We start from the raw sequence: 20,684 nt of genomic DNA on the forward strand, positions 1-20,684 counted from the left end.
TTAATTATTCATTATTATCCGTCAATAAAATTTTTAAAACATGTTTATTTATGTTCAAATTTAAAAATTATATACAAGATCTTCCTTCTTCTTTTCATAATTTATTTTGTGTTAATTCCGATATTCATTCTTATGCCACAAGGCACAAAGATGATTTTAATTTACCATTTTGTAGAACATGTAAACATCAATCTTTCATCACTTACAGAGGCCCTCACTTGTGGAATTCACTCAATAAATCTCTTAAATCATCACCATCCTTGCCAATATTCAAAAAACATTTAAAAAACTTTCTTATTGTTTCATCTTTGTAATGTTCATTATTTGATCTGAGTTACATTTTCTTGTTTTTTTTTTTTTTACTCTCCCTTGTGTAGCTTTTGTTGTGTTTTTTATTCATATATGGAAAGGATTCTATATAAGCCACCAGGCTTCTTCCTTTCCTTGCATGTTATTTCATTGTTTTTCATTTTTTGTTCATATTTGTCTTATATTGCTAAATAAATAAATAAACTAAACTAGTAGGGCGACATTTACATGCGTTTATTTTGAAAGTACATTTTATTTCCGCCCTGGTCTTCCCTCATTGTTGAGCAATTGACATAGATGTTTGCTTATTGTATTCAGTGGCCTCATTACAGGTGTTTCCATCACGTGTTTTTCTGCAAGCTCACTTATTGAGTCATAAATATGTGCACTAATTATGACTGACATAAAAGCTCTGAGGGGTGTGCTGTGTCCTCTTTTGTGTTCAAGTGGCTGAGCCAAGTTCAATCCTGAATAAAGTCAGCTTTATTCTATTTTTTTATTTAGCAGTTTAAAAAAAAAAAAAACATAATAGCCATACTTGTGCAAGTTATTAATAGAGGAAAAGTATTGGGGACTGTTTCATATGTTTTATTTTATTTTATTAAAAGTATCAGTGGATAAACTGTCCTTAGTTATTTTAAACCAATTACTACTTGGTTCATTTACACATTTATATGAAATCAGTATACCTGCCACTAGGAAATGAAACCTCTGGCATTTCTGATGCCATATGTTGTTAGCTTTTTTAAGCACGCCATTTTCAGAAATTATACTAAAAGATTTAAAAATGATTTATATGAAAAAGCCCAACTCTTCAACAGATTGTGGATAGCAGTCTGGTTTCACATCAGACACCATGATTAAGACTTATGGAAGATGCTTCATTTGAGAAATGTCTTGAATCCTACACCTTTTAATTTTCTATGTAATTAAAACTAAGTCTAAACATTGAGGAGACCTGCAGACTGTAGATCTGGGATCTCAGCATTTCTCAGCTCACTCAGCCCTAATCTACATCACACCACTTCCCACTCCTCTGCCCCGACCAACCGGTTCAACTTCTTGCCAGGAAGACAGTAATGAGGCATAAATAAATATAACCTTCCATTATTGTATTCATCTCTCAAAAGTATTTGCCTAGTGAACATCTAAAAATTGACTGTACTCATTGAAATATGACTAATATGGAAAAATATGTTTAAGAATGAACCACTGCACAACATTTATTTAAAAAAAAAAGTATTTTATTATTTTCAAAGAGCTCATTTTTCTGTGGCTGATGAGCAGATCAGTTATCTACACAAAAGATATACATTAAAATCACAAAATGAAAAGGAAAAAAGTTATGCTGTTAAAAAGGAATAATGTTTGTTCCTTATTGGATATAGACTCAAAAAAAAGAAAAAAAAAACAAAACAGGGAAGTCACTGACAAAAACACCAGATATACACAAAGAAGAAAGAAGGAAAAAGTAAGAAAAGAGAAAATAAAATCGGGCTCTACTTCCAACCCCTATCATCATCATCTTCTTCTTCTCAATTGCCCTGTTTGATGATGATATCCGACATGTCATCAACCTTCACCAGCTCCAAATTCTGTAAGAAATAACACAAAACACTCAATTACAAACTAATAAAGTTCAGAATCTTCCACAATGAATAAAACGTGTTAATTTTGATAGTTACTCTCAGGTGCACGGTAAAAACGTATACACTAGTGCAGAACATACATGACTGGACAAAATTCTGATACAACTTGTATGCCCAGGCTGTTGATACCCGTAACACACAATCAAATAACAAAACCATGTATTGACAGGTTTAATTATGAGTTACATTTTTTGTCTTTAGGGTACATACCCTACTTCAACATGCACATGCATTCACATGCATGTTGAAGTAGTTGGAAAAGGCATTTCTTTAGGAAACACCTGACAGCCAATCATAGATGGATAGTTTTGGTGGCCTATATACTTTTCAAGGTATGAATAAAGAAGCAGATGGGATATGAAAATACAAAGTCTGTAAAATGGGTTTAATATCCATCAAAACAGACATAAAATTAAATCATCTATTTGACGAAAAAGTTGATCTAATTTCCATTGATAAAGTTCATGCCAGTACTATGCCAGTCATCTTGGTCCTATACTAAGATGAGAAATCCTCCTAAAAGAATCTTATTATCTCTGGGAAGATAAAATACAGGTTGAACAGCAGAAAACCATTTCCCAGTACAGGATGTAAATCCACTGGAGGCATCAACAAACTTGCAGCACTTGAGTTGAAGAGCACGATTAGCATCAAATCTACGTGCAGCAGGTACACTGAACACACACTCCTATCTTCAGATCTCCCTACCGCTGTGTCTGAGAGCAGAAGTGTGTGAAGGAGCATATACACCCTCCCCTCCTTTTAATTTCTCTAGAGTCAAAGCCAGAATTAATATTGGTAGGCTTCTCACTAGATGGTGCAGCTATGTTTCACTCTAACTTTTAGTACTGATCCTTTGTCTGCAGGAGTTTGTAAAAAAAAAAACAAAAAACAAAAAAACAAACTCTTGTACATACAGATAAATGTACTGATTCATAAACATCCAGACAATGTGTTTATTTCAAAAACTTTTTTTTTAAGACAATGTGTTTAAATGACCTTTACCTTTTCGTTGGCAAGATGAAGCAGAGCAACAAACGCCAGAGGCACCGACAGGTTCTGAGCCATCGTGTTTGGCAAGCTGGAGCATCAAAGACATAAGGGGAGATCATGGTTCAGATATGATACAGCAAAGTAAATCTAAAAGTATACATTATTCCAAGAAAGAATCAGAAGCTACTATGGACAACTGCGTTTCTGTATTTTGATTCTGGAAATCCAACACTAAGTTGGGATGTTGTGTTAGAAACAAAAACAAAGTGAACCTAAAACACCTGTAAAACACTGAAGATGAGACATGAAGCTGCATCCCTGAAGGGCACCTTGACTATCGGGAAAGGAAACATCATTGCTGAAAGGCACATCCAGACTTTGGAGCAACATAATCTCCCAATCTACACGTTATTCAGGAAAGGTTGGGAATCTTTCAGCAACATAGTCTTAAAGTGCATGCTGCATTCATTGAAAAGGGGCTTTATAGAAGAATGTACAGTAGGTGCTGAACTGGCCTGACTGCTTGCAGACCAGTTCACCATTTAATGCATCATGAAATGAACAGAGGCAAAGACCCAGGAGCAGCTAGAATCCTGCATCGGACGATATCCCTCTCCCAAAACTTCAGCAATAGGCCTGGATGAATGCAGACACGGTGGACTGTTATATGAAGAGGGGATGCTACACAGGGGTAAACACTCCACCTGTTTCAACTTACGTTGCTGCCCTTAAATTCAAAAATACTTTTTCATCTTATGATGGCATATTAAATCCCTTTGAACACGTTAAATGTCTCCCATGTTCTTTTGCAATGGAAATCATTGCATTGCTTTTATTTACATTTTGACACAGTGCCCCAACTTTTTAGGTAGTAGTTTTATTACTTAATGTTTATGCAACATGAGTGGAGCCAAGAGATTGTTATTGCTCATGAGTGCAGTGTTCTTGCAGACAGGAGGTATGCTGGTACCTTTGAAGCAGGGCTTTTGTGGTCTGACTGAAGGCTTTCTCTCCACACACTTCTGTCACAGCTGTCTCCTGCAGAAAACGTAAAAGGTAAAACCGATAAAACAGTCCTGAACACACAATCAAACTTCTACAATCGACTGGCTGCCTGTAAGCACTCAAGAACACAAGAGGATAAAAAAAAACAGATTCATTTGTCATCTAATGACCAAAACAACTCATTCGATGATACGAAGTAGGTGGAAGTTACCTGCTTTGGTTTTTCTGGGCTTTCAGTGAGAAAGGTCCACATGCTGTTCTTTAGCTTCTTCATGTCCATTTTCTTTGCCATCTTAGCATAGTTTATTTCAATTTTGTTGACCTATTAAGAAGCAATACAGTATGTTGGTATATAAACAAAAACACAAAATATGTTTTCAGCTTGTGTTAACAGGAAACTTGAATCTCAAATGTGTATAAAGGCTTTAGGCTTTCTTGTTTCATTCAGATTTACTGAACAGAAATTTGTTGAAAAGAAATTCTTTGTGACTTGGACTAAAATCTTACTCACCCTGTGTGGCTCAGGTACCAGATCTGCTTCGCCGTACGTGGACACGCTCTCGAGATCCTGTGATCCCGTCGGTACACTGTCACCCGAAGGCTGCATGTCGTCTGAACCAGTAAATCCTTCAGCATCGTCATCACTGTCACCACCCTGAATGAGAAGATAATGGAGAACGTGTTTAATGGAACACTATTTTACATTAGATTCTCAATCTTTAAAAAAAGAAACATTGTCAAAATAGAAAAAAAGAATTTAAATTAAATATGAATTCATAAGTTATTAGAGGGGTGAGTCACAGACCTGAAGACCTGGACAGAAGTTGGCTGTATCGTTAGCGTTGTCGTAGTCGTAATCACCAATGCCTTCTCCGAGCTCCCCAGAAAGCCTCTTCTGGGCCTCTTTAGTCAACTAGAGAACAAACCAAGACATGCAGTATCTGTCTCAGTGCAACACAAACCAATCTTTACCACCAGTAACTGAGCTACACTATACAGTGACAATAGAGTGTCTATAGAGTGAAACTGAAGCTAAAGACTGAAAGTGGTATAAGGCAACAGTGTGTACCGGTAATATAATAGCAATGACTGATATACATACATGTGTGTATGCATATTATATAATATATATGTGCGCACACACACACACACACACACACACACACACACACACACACACACACACACACACACACACACACACACACACACACACACACACACACACACACACACACACACACACACACACACACACACACACACACACACACACACACACACACACACACACACACACACACACACACACACACACACACACACACACACACACACACACACACACACACTCTCAGAAAATTTGAATATTGTGATAAAGTTCTTTATTTTCTGTAATGCAGTTAAAAAAACAAAAATGTCATACATTCTGGATTCATTATATCCTATAAAAAGCATATTTTATTTAATGTTATTTTAATTTTATTTTAGTTGTTTTTATTCACTTAGTTTTTTGTTTTTTAATTATTATTAATTTATGTTATTTGTGAAAGGGGCAGATCAGATAAGATTCTTCTTCTTTCTGCTCCCTTTTCATTCATAAGTTAGGAACATTTGTATTTGTGTTTGTATTGAATTGTTTTGTTTTTGGAATGAAATAAAGAATAAAATGAAATGAAAAAATGAAATTACAAATCAGCTGAAATATTGCAAGCCTTTTATTATTTTAATATTGCTGATTATGGTTTACAGTTTAAGATTAAGATTCCCAGAATATTCAAATTTTTTGAGATAGGATATTTGAGTTTTCTTAAGCTGTAAGCCATGATCAGCAATATTAAAATAATAAAAGGCTTGCAATATTTCAGCTGATTTGTAATGAATCCAGAATGTATGACATTTTTGCATTACAGAAAATAAATGAATGAATATATATATATATATATATATATATATATATATATATATATATATATATATATATATATAGTGGGTTATCAGGACCGAGTCACACCAGTTATGTTACTAATTTTGGATATGAAATTCATCCTATAATTTCAGTAACTAGCAACTACTGTCAGAATAGCCTTGAAACCTTTTAAAAGTAATCTGATTCAGTCTAACCATTAAAAGTTTTCTTGACCCGTCACCCCTGACATCACTAACAACAGGACTTCTAAAGGTTCAGGTATTACAGCTTGTAGGTGTTGTAGCTTGGTATGCCCTGAGCTGTGGGAGCAAACAAGGTTAGTGCAATCTTACCGAACTGGAGGGTTTGAGACTGAGCTGGGAGAGCGTCTCTGGGGGAAACTGGAAATCTGTGGGTAAAGTGTTTTTTTTGTTGCTGACACTGAGGGCTGACTTGATGTTAGTGGTGGCCGCCTGTGAGAGCAAAGAAGAAAACGGGACATTCAGAGCAGAAGAGTTTTCAACAGGTTTTCAATAAACATGTATTTTTTCTTAAAGCAGGGAGAAACAAACAAACTAAAATAACCACAAAATGGATGTATAAAACAGAAAAATTAAGAAAAACATAACGAGGGCCGAAGAACATAACCAGGGTTAGGTTAGGATAGGATAGGGGTATCCTTAAAAAATAGCATCCTACAAGAAAACAACTCAGTTTTTTGCGTTTTCCCAAAAAAAGTGAAATTTTCAGATAGGAGGTTATGTTCTTCGGCCCTCGATAACTGTTTCAATAAATCACAAATATAAATATATACATAAAAGACACAAAACAGATTTTTTGTTGTTGTTGCATGTATTCAGCGTGCAGCTGGATTCCCCACACTTGTGCCCACATCTTCTGCTAAGAATCTTGGTGTCATGTTAGACAGCCAGCTGACCTTTAAGGAGCATGTTGCCTCGGTTTCCCGGTCTTGCTGATTCGCTCTTTACAACATCAGGAAAATCAGACCCTTCCTGACAGAACTTACGACACAGCTCTTGGTTCAGGCTCTGGTCATGTCATGTATTGACTACTGTAACTCCTTGTTGGTCGGCCTCCCTGCTGCTCAGTTAAACCAAAGATACTCTACAGAAGATAGCGCATTACCGTTAGTGCCAATGGTATGAAATGGTATCCACTTCCTGTCTCCTAAGTGGGCGTGGTCGCCCACCCAGTACAAGATCATCGGATCAGTCTAATATTTTTTTTCCCTTCCAAAAAGACTTCAATAATAACAATAACAGTATTATTAAGCAAAGAAGCAAGTTTTATTTTAGTTTTAAACTTCACTATATCCGATGGGAAAACGACTTTGGCAGTTCTGCAGTGACCGACGACTGAGCAGAGCTATGTATTATTATTATATTATATTATATTATTAGCTATGAGACCAAAATCTTGCGAGAGTGCGTTGCTCAGACAGAGACAGGTCTCAAACAAAGTTCATTTTCTCCTAATCTGTCGGTCTGAAAATTGCCATTTTGGTGTCAGAATGTTCAGAAGGTTTGTGGCTTTTGAAAAATGGGTCCCATATTTACCTAGGTTACTATGGGGCGAAGGAATTGGTAATAATCTGTGCTCACGTTCACTTTTCCCATAGGACTCAATAGACTCAGGACCTGCTGTTAGTCTCCTAAAGGGGCGGGGCAGTGGGGAAACCCACGTGACACAGATACAGGAAACCCAACCGTAGTGGGCTGTCTCGTTTATAGAACGTCTCTGGTTAAACCTCTGCAGATGATCCAGACTGCAGTAGCACGTCTGGTCTTCAACCAGCCCAAGAGAGAGCTCATGTCACTCCGCTGCTCATCTCTCTGCACTGGCTTCCAGTTACAGCATCAATTTCAAAGTTCTGCTTCTGGCTACCAAACAATTACCCAAACGGCTCCTCAATACCTTCACTCCTTCATCCAGAGCTACACTCCCTCTACCTTCACTCCTTCATCCAGAGCTACACTCCCTCTACCTTCACTCCTCCATCCAGAGCTACACTCCCTCTACCTTCACTCCTCCATCCAGAGCTACACTCCCTCTACCTTCACTCCTTCATCCAGAGCTACACTCCCTCCACCTTCACTCCTTCATCCAGAGCTACACTCCCTCCACCTTCACTCCTTCATCCAGAGCTACACTCCCTCTACCTTCACTCCTTCATCCAGGGCTACACTCCCTCCACCTTCACTCCTTCATCCAGAGCTACACTCCCTCTACCTTCACTCCTTCATCCAGGGCTACACTCCCTCCACCTTCACTCCTTCATCCAGGGCTACACTCCCTCTTCCTTCACTCCTTCATCCAGAGCTACACTCCCTCTACCTTCACTCCTTCATCCAGAGCTACACTCCCTCCACCTTCACTCCTTCATCCAGGGCTACACTCCCTCTACCTTCACTCCTTCATCCAGAGCTACACTCCCTCTACCTTCAGTCCTTCATCCAGAGCTACACTCCCTCTACCTTCACTCCTTCATCCAGGGCTACACTCCCTCTACCTTCACTCCTTCATCCAGAGCTACACTCCCTCTACCTTCACTCCTTCATCCAGAGCTACACTCCCTCTACCTTCACTCCTTCATCCAGAGCTACACTCCCTCTACCTTCACTCCTTCATCCAGGGCTACACTCCCTCTACCTTCACTCCTTCATCCAGAGTTACACTCCCTCTACCTTCACTCCTTCATCCAGAGCCACAACCCTTCTACCTTCACTCCTTCATCCAGAGCTACACTCCCTCTCCACAGCTCCGCTCAGCCAGTGAAAAGATACAACGTGGCGTGAAATCAGTAGCCAGACTTTTCTACTCCATTGTTCCCCGATGGTGGAACGACCTACCAAACTCTGTCCGATCTGCAGGGTCTGTACCCACTTTTAAGAGCAAGCTAAAGACTCAGCTCATTAAGGATCACTTCTGCTGCCAGTAAACTTTTCTGCTCATCAGAATTAGTTAGATTTGTCCAGCTCTTTGCAGGACTCAGCCCTGAGTAAGCTGCATGCACTAATGACAAGATGATCGCATGATGGCGTCTTTTAAGACGTGGCTTTCTTGTATAAAGGGGCTGTTGTGTTGGGTGGGAAGGGAACAACATTCTAGCACTAGCATGGCAGCACCTGTAACTGGACTCTCAGCAGTCTGACCGGTATCTATCTAATTACATTTTTCTACACTCATTTTTGTCCTCATGCATTTTTCTTAATTCATTCAATAATTCATACATTTATTAATACTTTTCTAAATTCATGTCATGGTTTTGGAGCTAACGTCTGCCTGTGAATACCCTGCTACAGTTGTTTTTCTTTTAAATTTAAACCTGACTAGATGATGAAAAATACATGAAAAAAAAATCTATAAAGTTAATAAGATGATTTTCACACAGACATGGTCACTGTTTTGACTTGACTAACTGCAGAATCATGAACTTCTCAAGATAGGAAAATCAATTCTAAAATTACCAATGATATAAAACACAAATAGCCTTTGAAAACAGAGATTTAAGAGTTACAGTTGACAGTCTTTACAGCTATCTTGACATCTTTGCTGCATTTCGGACAAATACCATCCCTCATAGTAATGAGCTTTGGTCAGAAGTGAAATTAGGCTTGCCAAAATGAAGTACAAGAACAAGGTACAAGATGAATTGAGGAGTGGTGATTCTCGCTCTGCTTGGAAAGGAATCAAGTCTATGGTGGGAATCCAGGATAAGAAAAAAAGAGTGTCTTATGCTGATAAATCTGATCTTACCCTGGCAAAAGAACTAAATCAGTTCTATCTGAGATTCGACTCAAATGATTTTTCTGATGAACTGTCTGTATTCAGGGCTGCTTCAGTAAGCAGTCAGATTCAGATAGATGAAATCACTGTGTGGAGCACTTTTGAAAAGACCAACGCTAAGAAAAGTCATGGGCCTGATGGTATCAGTGGTCGACTACTTAAATGCTGTGCCCCATTCTTAAGTGGTATCTTCACATATATCTTTCAGTGGTCCTTGTCACTGAACAAAGTCCCCTCATTATGGAAAGAGTCCATTATTGTCCCAGTGGCGAAGGTATCATCACCAAAGACACTGAATGATTATCGTCCTGTGGCCCTCACCTCAGTGGTGATGAAGAGTTTTGAGCGCATGGTGAAAAAAAGCTTGCTCTCTGTGACACAGACAATTATTGATCCACTCCAATTTGCCTATCAACCCAGGAAAGGGGTGGAGGATGCTGTGGCAACACTGTTGAATTTTGTTGTCAGGCACCTGGAGGGTAGGAAAACACATGCACGCCTATGCTTTGCTGATTTTTCATCAGCTTTTAACTGCATGCAGCCTCATATTCTTGCTCAAAGGCTGTCAAAAATACCCAGCATTAATTTGGGAACCATATGTTGGTTAGTCGACTTTCTGACTATGAGGCCGCAGAGAACTCGTGTCAATGAAACCCTGTCTGATTCTCTGCTGTGTTCCACAGGCTCGCCCCAGGGGTGTGTCCTGTCACCTCTACTGTTCATGCTCTACACCAATGATTGTAAGAGCATGTTTGAGTCAAGGTTTATAATCAAATTTGCTGATGACTCCGTGATTGTCAGCCTCTTGCAGGACCAGGAGGTGGGCCATGGACCTGTCCTTGATTATTTTGCTAGATGGTGTGATAACTCCTACCTGCAACTCAATGTGTCAAAAACAAAGGACATGATTCTTGATTTTCGGAAGAATCCGCCTGTCACAACTCAAACCTTTCTTAAAGGCACAGCAGTGGAAGTCGTCAGCCAGTACAAGTATTTAGGCACCATCGTGGACAACAAACTGTCTTTTGGAATCAACTCAGACGCTATCTGTAGGAAGGCAAATCAGAGATTGTTTTATCTGAGAAAACTGAGGTGTTTTAACGTCGATAAGAAGCTTCTTAAAATGTTTTATTCATCTTTTATTGAGTCTATTTTAACTTTTGCTTTGATCTGCTGGTTTGGTAACCTCAGCATTTTAAATAAAAACAAGCTGAGGAATGTGGTCAAACTCTGCCAGAAAACAATTGGCATTAGCCTGAATGATCTGGATCACATTTATCAAGCCAGAGCCACTCGGAGGGCAAAGGCCATTCTGGCGAACCCTCACCATCCTCTTCATGCTGAGTTTCAGCTTCTCCCTTCCAAGAGAAGGTACACTTTTCCTTGTAGGGTTAAAACAAACAGGTACCTCAGGTCATTTATCCCATCTGCGGTAAAGTTTTTAAACAGCATATAGGGGGAACAATGTGATGTGTTGACTGTTTTTATTATATTTATTTATTTATTGTATTGTGTGTTTGAAGTGGGATATATATGTATGTTGTCCTGTGGTTGCAAACCAAATTGCCCTTCGGGGACATTAAAGCTTTTCATATTCATATATTCATATTCTGTTGATTATCCATCAGACCAGTTGGTGACGTGAATGAGACAGCTCACTGACATGGAGTCAGTCAGATATGAGATGGGATGCACCACTTTGAGAAAAGCTAATCACAACTCAAAAAATGGTGACTTTTACATTTTGTCTTAGATTATAGCAGACAATAGCAACCCAATAAATTTCATGTTTTGTCTCACAGCTAATTTAACCTATTATGTATTGATTCTGATATTTCAGTTCCGCAGTGGAATTTAAATCGAGATGTATTTTAAGATACATCCATGAAAAAGTGTCTGAAGAACATTTCAATGCCACACAAATTAAATTCAGTTGTCAAGACAGACTACTGTACAAATATCTTGGGTTTACACAGTGTGTGACAAAAGAAAAACAAAAATCAAAGTAATTGTTTCTGCACTTTCCCTACCATCCAACGCCTATGATATGGGTTTATAAAATAAAGATGGGACAGATATGATGGAATTATGTTAAAAGTTCATAAACCATGACATTTGTGTTATATATTGTAATGTTGTGCATAACAAACTGAGGCTCCTATTAACGTGGAGAGCAACAAACAGCAGACTTTGACACAGGTACAGCAGGACAAAACAAGTAAACTCTTTTACCCTTGTTGAGCGGAAGAAGGTATCAAAGTTGACGTCTTCATCAAAGTCCATTTCAAACACCTTCTTGGGCTTCCTTTTCCGTGTCTCCTTGTCAGGCAAATGATCCACTAGAACATGAAGTAGAAAACTACACATTAGAAAACACTCAGCTGTCACAAACTTCTGAAAACAGACGTTTGACTCTACTAGTTTCATTCTAATCTTGTGCTGATTAAGAGGAATGAAGAAAGAAATCTGACTGTTTACTACACATTTGTGTCATTGTTACAAAGATATACATCGTACACTTGTTATGCCCCAAGAAAACCAACAATTGCAGAATAGTGATAGTTTTGTAATCTTGTTTTAAAGGATTGGTTTCACTCACACTTGTGTTTAGGTTTGAACTGCCAGTATCCAGGTCCGGCCCATGTGGCCATGGTCCTGGGACTGAAGTACGAGTACTCTCTGGGCTCAGAGGACAGCTGCAGGCACATCGTGTTGATGTCTCCCTCTCCAATTGGAATCACATCCCTTCATGAATGAAACAAGAATCGTTTTATCTCATTGAGGAAATATATAAATAAAAGAAAAGAAATGGAAGATTTTTTGGAAATTGTGGCCATTATTTACAGTAGGTGGACAGGAAAGAGAGAGAGAGAGAGAGAGACTTTAATAATACAGGTGTTGATAGTGAGCAGAGCAATTACTTTACCTCCATGTGCAAGTATTTAAAAATGTACTTAACATGTTCTTTTTATGCTTTCTTTCATTCAAACAAACGGCTTTATAATAATAATAATGATAATAATAATAATTTCAATTTATATAGCGCTTTTCACCTGAAGTGACAGATCTCAGAGCGCTTTACAAAGAAGACTAAAAACAAGACTAAGAAACTAAGACAAAACCTAGCTACTAAGTAAGATAAAAAGTTGTGGGTAGCAAAAAGATAACAAATAAATTTAAAAAATATGTGAATAAAAGGGGTCAAGGGAAGAGTTCAGGGGAAAGCCTGCTTGTAGAAAAGTGTTTTAAGGCCCGTTTTAAAGGACTCCACAGAAGGTGCATTCCTGACGTAGTCAGGTAGAGAGTTCCATAGGCGGAGGCTTTATAGCATATCAAAAGTGAGAGGAACAAATCCAGAACACACACGCACGCGCATGCACGCACACAAGCAAGGAAAAGCAATCCAGAGGGAAGGCTATAGCACTTTTACTTTAACAAGTTTAGAAAAAAAGACAGCTGAGGTGCTTGACATCTGGATGTGACGTCTGCTTTATGTGTGTGTATATTTATAACAAATGTATATATTCAGTTGTTGGTTCCATACTAAATCTAAAATGTGGTTGACTATTGTTTCGCTACAAATTCCAAAGGAGATCAAAGTTAGAGTTAGACACCACTGGCACGCGTTTGTGCATGCCAGTGGTGGTAGGAGAGCACATTAACGACTACATTTAAAACAAACACGATGTCTGACTCAACAGATGATGCTGTAGCTCCAAACACAACAAGCCGATATCAGAACGTTAAGTCGTACCTTCCTTTGCCAGAGCCAGAGGGCTCACAGGCCTCCTTGAGCTCCTTAGATCCCTCCTCATAATCTCCCGACCCGTCTTCACAGTCGGCATCAAAGTCAGGGTAGTTGTCCTCCTCTGGTTCTGGCTCCGGCTCAGCGTTCACGTCAAACACATGTTCACCGTGCTTTATCTTCTCCAGGAGCTGATTCATGGTCTAAGAGTACGAATAGAGTGCTCATTATTGTAGTCATCGCACTGTGGTGAGGGTGACTTTAAAAATTAGACTTAAGACTTCAAATAGTTTTAAGAGGATATGGAAAACAGACTTAGAAAACCATTTAAAGCCTGTGTAAAACCACAATGAAAATACAGATACAAATCTCTCGGCAAAACCAAAGCATCGCTGACTGCCTTTGGGAGGTTTTTGGAGAAAGAATGTAGTTTATTTTGTGGACAAAAGTCTGAGTCTGGACCCAATTGTGCTTAACTCAGATCAGAACAAAGACAATCATGCTTTTCAAGACTTCTGGCAACACGTGTCCATGCTACAGCTGGTAGCTTTGTAATATTATTATTACTACACAACAAATCAAATACCAAGCATGTTAACTGTAGTGTGAGTGATGGTGATGTATCATTCCCAAGAACAGATCAATTATTGTTTAAAAAAAAGCAGCTAAAGAATCACAACTATGAAATTAAGCTCCAAAGAAATATAAAAATAATCAAAGAAGAACATTTAGGATGTTTACTTGGTTGAATAAATATTATGGGAAGTTGACATTTTTCCCCCCCTCAAGGAAAATCCATAAAACTAACAAAGAGGGTTAGAAAAGCGGTTGTGAATTAGGCTCTATTTACAACTGAGGAAGTCCAGTTACCTGCTTCATTAGATGTCCATGCATTTTCCAACAAGACAATGCAAACCCACATTCTCAGGGATTAGAAAGGCAAGGCTGAAGAACCGGCCTTCCTGCTTGCTGTCCGAAACTGCTCCCAATAGACTACTGAAATGTATTTTTAGCACGATAACGAGATGGTTTTTCTGACCTGCTCAGGGTTCCAGCTTGTGAAGGAGAAGTCCTGCAATGAGGGGCAGATCGAGCATTTCTCCTGGGAACGCTTAAGTCCGCCTGTCAGAACCACAGAAAATTGGATTTTAGCATTTTCTACTGGGGAACAGCTGCACAGATGGCACACAGGCAGTGAAAATAAAATAAAACTTATTCAAACTTGAACTAATTTAAATACTGTTTTATCCACACTTACTTTGTGATTTACTTAGTTACTGTACCTTAATTGTATTCTTCCGTTGTACAGGACTGTCTCAGAAAATTAGAATATTGTGATTTTCTGTAATGCAATTACAAAAACGTCATACATTCTGGATTCATTACAAATCAGCTGAAATATTGCAAGCCTTTTATTATTTTAATATTGTTGATCATGGCTTACAGCTTAAGAAAACTCAAATATCTCAAAGAATTTGAATATTCTGAGAATCTTAATCTTAAACTGTAAGCCATAACCAGCAATATTAAAATAATAAAAGGCTTGCAATATTTCAGTTGATTTGTAATGAATCCAGAATGTATGACATTTTTTTTTTTTTTTTTTTTTTTTTTTTTTTTTTTTTTTAAATTGCATTACAGAAAATAAAGAACTTTATCACAATATTCTAATTTTCTGAGACAGTCCTGTAAATCGCATTGGATTAAAGCATCTGCTAAATGTAATGCAACATATATAAACAAATAAATAATAATAGCTTTACCCATAAATGGGGATGTAGGGACGGCTTGTGGCGATGGAGGACAATAGGAGGGGCTGGACTGCAGGAGGGTCATGTAAGACGGAAAGAGCAGCTCACAGCGACTGTTCTCACTGAAGAGAACAGACAAGAAGACGCCCGCTGTGCTGGTTTCATCAAAGGATGCAGCCATCCGCTGAAACATGGGGTCCACCTGAGCATAAAAAAACCCAACATATTCACGAAATTACCTTCAATAACCTTGATATGAACCGTGCATCAATCTATTTTTTTATACCCGCTTAATCCTGGACAGGGTCACAGGAGTCTGTTAGAGTCTACCCCAATTCATTACAGTTGATAGGTAGGGGTACACCCTGGACAGAATGATCAACCAACCTATCATACAGAAAACTCAAGGTAATTCAAAGTGCTTTACATCAACATTAAAATCAGCAAGACACTATTAAACAGTAAATAACAAATAAAATGAAATAAAATGATAAGAAAAGAGGTAAAATAATAAGAAGCACAAGTTGTTAAAAAGTAAGGGCAGTAGAGTACAGCAGGTACACATCATATTCTTACAATTGCAAGAATTACGTTTCTGTACGGTCAAAACGTACAAAGGCCGGGCCAAATACAGTATTACAAAAGTAATCTGTAATAATTCGTACGGTGAAAATTTGACAATTCTATGCCACAATACCTGTTTCCGGGTCTTATTTCACACAACTGACGAGAATTACGTTTCTGTACGGTCAAAAGGTACAAAGGCCGAGTCAAATACAGTATTACAAAAGTAATCTGTGCCGATTTGTGCGGTGAATCAAACCAATTTGACAATTCTACATCACAATGCCTGCATTCAGGGCTTATCCATAACTTCACGTGGTTTTCAAAAAGAATGAGTATTTAATTTAACAGTGTGCTTAAATAACAAATAAAATTAAAATGAAAAAGATAAAAAAAGAGGTAAAATAATAAAAGCACAAGAACTAGGAACCTTCTTGCTTTGAGGCAACAGTGCTAATCACTATAGCAGAGTATAACTTTTAACTATGATTGTCTTACTACAGATCTTAATCATAGAGAATATTATTAGCCATTACATTGCCCGAACATTTAAGGAGTTAAACTGGTTATAAATGTAAACAATGATGTAGTCATTTTCTTTAACTGTTGTGACGTTATAAGGGACCTTTGTGTGGCATTCATATGTGAGTAACACTTATATTTTAACACTGAACAAGGATCGCAGCACCATACCTCACACCTCCTCTCAGGATCTGCACTGTTAATGTTGCCTAAGTTCTGCTCCACCGTCTTCTTAGGAGGCCTCTTTTTCTTTGGCTGTTTGGCAGTCACTTCCCCACCTTCATCTCCATCCGCCTCTTGAGGACCATGATCTATTTAACAAGTGAGATGCAAAAAAAGAAAAATATTTATATTTGAATATTAGAGGGGGTAGACCAAGTTTATCTGCAACTGAAAAAGTTTTGAATGCATTCATCCTAAAGTAATATGCTGTTTGAGAAAACTTCAACAGCACACAGTGCTCTCACCCTCCCCAGGTTTTGTTTCGCCTCCCAGGCCACCCAGCACCCTGTAAGCATCAGCATGAACAGCATCCACTCTCACAGCATAGATCTTTGTACTGGCATCCAGAGTGCCAGCTGCAACCTGCATAAAGATACAAATGCAGGAAAAAAAACAAACAAAAATCAAATTTAGTAATGGCATGTCATGAATTCCTCATAGAGAATACATTTCATGTTTTTTTCTTTTTAAAGATATGAAATAACAATTGATATCAGCGCATCTGCAAAATCTGCTAGATTAACTATGGATACTACTAACCTTGATTTCAGGAGACAAAAACACCATAAAACAAAGACTTTAAACTGTATTTAATGACAGTGCTTTACCTAATTGGACACAATAATAACGCTAAAGGATGGGGTCTTTCAACATCAAACTAGACTGTTAATTTGTACCATTTATTTAGGGTAAATAAACCTGATTGCTATCATACATATTTGAAATACATCTGTTATAGAAGTACTAGACGATCTCTTTTTTCACAGGATGATCAATTCCATTTATAAGTGCAAACAAAGGCAGTATTGCCTTAATAAACAGAATATGGAGCATGAAAACAATTTAAATAATAATTATAACAAGAATAAAAGACAGTAAAGTGGATCTCAAACATACCTTAAAGTTAGTAAGCTCAGAATCCTTCTGCTTTAAAATATCAGCCATGTAATCAATTAAATGCAGACCAAAGGCATTCTTGGTGGTGATTTTCTGGAAATTAAAAAAATAACAAAAGTCAGTTTTTATTATGTGCTTGACGGTCATTTCTAAATAAAAAGGTATATCTGTCTCTCATATATATATATATATATATATATATATATATATATATATATATATATATATATATATATATATATATATATATATTAAAAAAAATTGAGGGGTGGGTTTATGCACGGCCATATAGACTTACATTCTCAGTGGAGAGTTTTATGCAGGTGGAATAGTGTTCTGAAATCTGAGCATTTGATAACTTGGGCACAGCAGCAGGGGTCCCCGCAGCACTGCACACAAAAAGTTAAACATTTTCCAGCTAAGATACATACCAGAAAGGATGGCTCGAATAATACTGTGATGAGAGAAAAGTTTACCTGTGAGTGGTAGAGTCATTGAAAGAAGAGTCGGTGGCAGCTTGAAGGTCAATAACTCTTGACCTTCGGCGTTGCCGCCGCTCCTGCTCATCATCATTGCCAGGAAAGGCTGCCAGCAGTGGGGTGCTGCAGGATACGGGGGACAGGCCCTTGTTCTTGAGAGAGGACGATGTCCATCCTGAACGTACTCGGGAGACAGGTGTGGAGACTGCACTCATCTTGGTTAGAGAGAGGGGGAAGTTTTGCCTTTGAGAAAGAGTGCTCTTAGATGGAAATAAGTAAAGTACAGCAAAAGTAGCCCAAAAAAAGTAATATTATGTACAATATATATACAGATTGTTATTAAGTCTAATTTGCAGTTTTGGCAAAGGATAATGGCAAATGGGATTTAGAGTAAATACAGGACTGTCTCAGAAAATTGAGGCCATCTAGTCCTCTGTTTTTGTTCATAAACCAAGTAACCCAGTAGAGGTCCGAATTATCAAGCTGGTAGCTATTTATTGCTAACATGGCAGTTGCAGTCAATGATGCAAGGAACAGCTTGTAAGTCTTTCTAATGAATTGTATTCATGTTGTGTTGTTGATATTTCTTTCCTGCTTACGTATACAGGACTGTCTCAGAAAATTACAATATTGTGATAAAAGTTCTTTATTTTCTGTAATGCAATTAAAAAAACAAAAATGTCATACATTCTGGATTCATTACAAATCAACTGAAATATTGCAAGCCTTTTATTATTTTAATATTGCTGATTATGGCTTACAGTTTAAGATTAAGATTCCCAGAATATTCTAATTTTTTGACATAGGATATTTGAGTTTTCTTAAGCTGTAAGCCATGATCAGCAATATTAAAATAATAAAAGGCTTGCAATATTTCAGTTGATTTGTAATGAATCCAGAATGTATGAGATTTTTGTTTTTGTAATTGCATTACAGAAAATCACAATATTCTCATTTTCTGAGACAGTCCCGTATAGTGAAATTACAGAATATTTTTAATTATCCAGACATTCACAGAATTGGAAAACCACATGTTCTTTAAAAAAAAAAGAATAATAAAACGTGAAGTATAATAACCCGTATTTGGTCACTTGTAAACAAAAGGATAAGGACGGGGAACATGTTAAACAGTTCATGAGAAAAGGTATAGTATAGTATAAAACTATAAAACAGTTATAAGTTAGCACTAACTTTAAAGGTGCATAAAGCACGAGTCGTATTTTCAATAATAATACCATAAACATAAACAAAAAGTCACACCGCAGAGAACGATTAAAAGGTATTAAACCGTGTGAAAGAAAATATCATTCTCACACAGAAAAACCACATATTAAGTGTTTGGACGCGATCATGACCAATATGAAAAATGATCAAACATGTTGAAATAAAAGAGAGAAACCACATGTAGGTTTACATGCTAACGTTACATTTAGCATCTTCACATAAAACAACGTTATTCCCGTTGTGACGAGCTTATTTATGTACTAACGAATGCTTTACTCAGCCCAACAAACTTACCTCAAATGATAAAAAACTGGAAAGAATATAATCCGTAATGTTTCACAAAAGAACGAAAGCAAGTTGCACTTTTTCTTCCTGTTCAGTGTTTGAATTTTTGCGCCGGACGGTTTACGTAAGGCAACTACGTCATCGCGTTAAGCCACGCCCACAAATTGTTCTTCTTCTTCACTAGGTTTATCGGCGGATCGGAACCAACGTTATTAGGTTATACCGCCACCTACTGTACCGCAGCGTGTAACATCAGGATTGGCAATACATCAGGTTACAGTGGACGTACAGTACAGCTCGGTTTGCAAAATGTATCTGTCCCTGCTTCAAAGAAAAGTTCTTCTGAGGAGGAGGAGGAGGAGGAGGAGGAGACGAGCAGCAGCAGCAAGGAGGGTCCATGAGATCCTCATGAGAAGACAGGATTTGGGGGAATACATAGTCCATGGGCCAGACCAGATATCAGCACCACTGACAAAACTTGCTCATAATTTTTGAAAATATCCATGTCTGTATATGATATTTTGGTACGATAAACCTTCCTGAGTGGCAGCTGTATCATAATTATCAGCTCATGAAGTCACCCACCCCCTTCAGAATATTATTTTTTAGATGCTGCTGCATATCCTGGTTTAGACTCATGTAGAGGATATCTGTCAATGTTTCGATATATTGTGTTTGGTATCATTTTAAAGGGGACCTTTTAAGCATTCATTCAGCTAAGATGTGAATCTTTCTGACCAACATAGAGGTAACTGCAGCTCTTTAAACTATAAACAACACACACTTTTACACCATTTTCGCCTAAATGATATACTATCTTTCAGCCCTGTGTCATCTAGGAACAACAGAGACACAAAATACAAAAACTGGAATACTCACATGACCATAAGGCTTCAGGAAATGTATAATATACCCCATACTATATCATTGTTGCAGGTCATTGTGAGCAGAAGAAGAGCACCATTAGGTTCCTATGAAACTATTACAGCCATGAGGCTAATGTCACAAACTGGTCTTTATCATGCAAATACAGGACATAAAGGACATAACGATGAGATAAGGAACCAGCTTAGTTTTATAAACAACATTATAAACAATATAACAATATTATAAACAAAATTAACATCGTTATTAATGGGAATATGTCAAGATCTGATTATAGTTAGGCGATCAAGTTCTGTGTGTACTTAAGATAGTGTTAAGAAGGTTAACCAAGTACAGAATCATCACATAATGTCACTCAAACTATGATACAGCTGCCACTCAGGAAGGGTTATCATGCCAAAATATCCTATATAGACATAGATATTTTCAAAAATCATA

General features: G+C 37.7%; 1 protein-coding gene across 1 annotated transcript; it reads right to left on the reverse strand.

Annotated features, from left to right (window-relative positions):
- Positions 1–1,586: 1,586 nt before the first annotated feature.
- On the reverse strand, positions 1,587–19,491 carry ncaph (non-SMC condensin I complex, subunit H). The gene is made up of 18 exons (XM_061729842.1): positions 19,371–19,491; positions 17,850–18,067; positions 17,672–17,762; positions 17,374–17,466; positions 16,722–16,839; positions 16,426–16,565; positions 15,181–15,370; positions 14,457–14,539; positions 13,427–13,620; positions 12,272–12,417; positions 11,905–12,011; positions 6,219–6,338; positions 4,762–4,869; positions 4,468–4,611; positions 4,168–4,278; positions 3,922–3,989; positions 2,964–3,039; positions 1,587–1,904 (listed from the first exon to the last, which is right to left on the reverse strand). Exons 2-18 carry the CDS (start codon positions 18,065–18,067, stop codon positions 1,845–1,847), a joined length of 2,067 nt encoding a protein of 688 aa, XP_061585826.1. The 5' UTR covers positions 19,371–19,491; the 3' UTR covers positions 1,587–1,844.
- Positions 19,492–20,684: the final 1,193 nt, after the last annotated feature.

Source organism: Cololabis saira, chromosome 9, assembly GCF_033807715.1.
Source record: "Cololabis saira isolate AMF1-May2022 chromosome 9, fColSai1.1, whole genome shotgun sequence".
NCBI classification, from domain to species: domain Eukaryota; kingdom Metazoa; phylum Chordata; class Actinopteri; order Beloniformes; family Belonidae; genus Cololabis; species Cololabis saira.

Excerpts from the sequence above, each read along its gene's own strand:
- ncaph (XM_061729842.1), bottom strand. The coding sequence starts at position 18,067 with ATGAGTGCAGTCTCCACACCTGTCTCCCGAGTACGTTCAGGATGGACA. Across the intron at positions 17,763-17,849 it reads AATGACTCTACCACTCACAG|TGCTGCGGGGACCCCTGCTG; the intron begins GTAAACTTTTCT and ends TTTTGTGTGCAG. Across the intron at positions 4,870-6,218 it reads GTCTCAAACCCTCCAGTTCG|TTGACTAAAGAGGCCCAGAA; the intron begins GTAAGATTGCAC and ends TTTGTTCTCTAG.